The 1986-nt window shown below is 32.4% G+C and overlaps 1 protein-coding gene across 1 annotated transcript in view; it reads right to left on the bottom strand.

The window, feature by feature from the left end:
* REV3L (REV3-like, polymerase (DNA directed), zeta, catalytic subunit) overlaps positions 1 to 1986 on the bottom strand; it is a 229381-nt gene that overhangs the window by 112602 nt on the left and 114793 nt on the right. The window contains exons 8-9 of the mRNA XM_006879036.1: positions 1469 to 1553; positions 1233 to 1381 (exon numbers count right to left, since the gene is read on the bottom strand). Coding sequence (XP_006879098.1) covers positions 1233 to 1381; positions 1469 to 1553 — 234 coding nt within the window. The remainder of the gene's footprint in view (positions 1 to 1232; positions 1382 to 1468; positions 1554 to 1986) is intronic.

Below are 1986 nucleotides of genomic sequence, written 5' to 3'. Positions count from 1 at the left end.
GCACCACAACAAGATAAAGGTAAATAATCCAATAAAAAAATGGGCACAGGATATGAACAGACACTTCACCAAAGAAGACATTCAGATGGCCAACAGGCACATGTAAGCCTTACAGGAAAAAAATTGACAGGATTTTTCTCTGAAGGGCCACCGATGTATTCAAACCACCAGATTTTCTGTTAACTACTCTACCACCAGTCTCACTGGAGGTTGTCAAATTAGATACCACAAATGTGGTTAATGTGCTGTTAACTGTGACTCATGGTAACCCTATGAACAACAGATCTGAACCTGGCCCTATCTTGTTCTACCCTCACTATCTCCAATTCTACTACTAGGAATAAATACATCCTAAGGAAATGAAAACTGAGACACAAACAGAGATATAGACATATGTATATAGGAGCTTTATTTGTAATAGCAAGAAAATGAAAACTGCCCAAATTGCCAGAAACAAATGAATGGACTGAGAAATAGTGATACAATCACACTGTGGAATATAAGTGAAGAATTGTGTAAAACAATGTACATGAATGAAACTCAATTAATTATTGAGTACCAACAAATAAGTAACAAACAAAAAACAAGTGCTACAACATATTCATGTTTTGCAGTGCTGTAGTCCAATGTATGACTGTATCATAGTCACTTTGCTGATCAGTGCTTGGGTTAGTTCCATTTCTATACCATTATAAATAATCCTGTAACAAACATGAATATGCAATAACTGTGTAATAGCTCTTATTTAATATATACACCTAGAAGTGAGATTGCTGAATCAAATATTTTATATCAAGTTTTGTAAGGAAGCATTACATTGCTATCAATAGTGCTGAAACCATGTTACATTTCCACTAGTAGTGCATGAGAGTTCCAATCTCTCCAAACTCCTGTTAACATTTTTTTACTGTTTAACTGAACTTTGCTATTGTTGCTAAGATCATCTTTCTTTTGGATAGCAGAAATATTCTGTATTTTTGCAATATTTTAAAGAATAAAACTATACATGGTATAGACATATATGAAAAACTGACAACAACCTGAGGTTAGCACTTAGCTCTAACTCTGAAGGAATGAGAGAGGGAGGATTTTTTCTATATCCTCATTGTTTATTTCTTGCAAGAAAAATTAAAGAAAACAACTTAGCAAATTCAAGCAAACAGTAATACTTAGTGCTGGATACAGATACCTATTATGACATTTTTTTGCCTGCTTGGGGATAAAAATCTCACCTGTGTTCACTGCTGTGTCTTTGTGGACTTCTACCATATTGGCTGGTGTACACTGAAGCATTTCAGGAGACAGCACCTCAGAATGTAACGTTAACTCAGCAGAGAACTCTTGGGATCCATTACTGTAGTCCACAGATCCTGATAATGTTCTGTTTAATTAAAACATATCCTTTATAACAAACTAGATAGCAAAGCAATAAAATTAGTTCCGAGATCCAAAATAAATAACCACTTACACAGAGAAATCATTCTGTTTGAGAATTTCCTGAAGTCTCTTCTGAAATTTTTTTTCACTTTCTGTGGCTGGCACAAACCTGCGATCTTTGAATTTTAAAAGTGCATTAAAAAATGTAGATAGCAAATGAATGAAATATATTCTTTTTTCCTAAAGTAACTTTATAAATGGCAGCAATTTCCTATCTTTCTCTTGATATACATAACATTACCTAAATGTAGTCCTATTATAAGATCAAACAAAAGAGAAATGGCTATTACTAAAGTTTTAAAATGAAGTAAAGTTAGTTCAAGGTTGAAATCTTAAATTATATTATCTAAATCTAAAGCAGTAAGACACTTTTCTCTACCTCTACGTAGATCATATACCTCAATCTAGAAAATATTCCCTTATAAAATTTTCTAGTTTAGAATAAATAAAAAGTACTAAAAATAGACCTAGTGCCTGAAATATTATACTCAAAACAAATATTCTTAATTTGCCTTCAATATAGGGTTATTCCTATATTGTAAATTTTTT

The sequence above is a fragment of the Elephantulus edwardii genome, unplaced genomic scaffold, assembly GCF_000299155.1.
Source record: "Elephantulus edwardii isolate Elephantulus edwardi_28Jun2011 unplaced genomic scaffold, EleEdw1.0 scaffold00002, whole genome shotgun sequence".
Taxonomy (NCBI): domain Eukaryota; kingdom Metazoa; phylum Chordata; class Mammalia; order Macroscelidea; family Macroscelididae; genus Elephantulus; species Elephantulus edwardii.
Note: the sequence above shows the minus strand (reverse complement) of the source record. Positions and strands in the feature narration are given on the sequence as shown.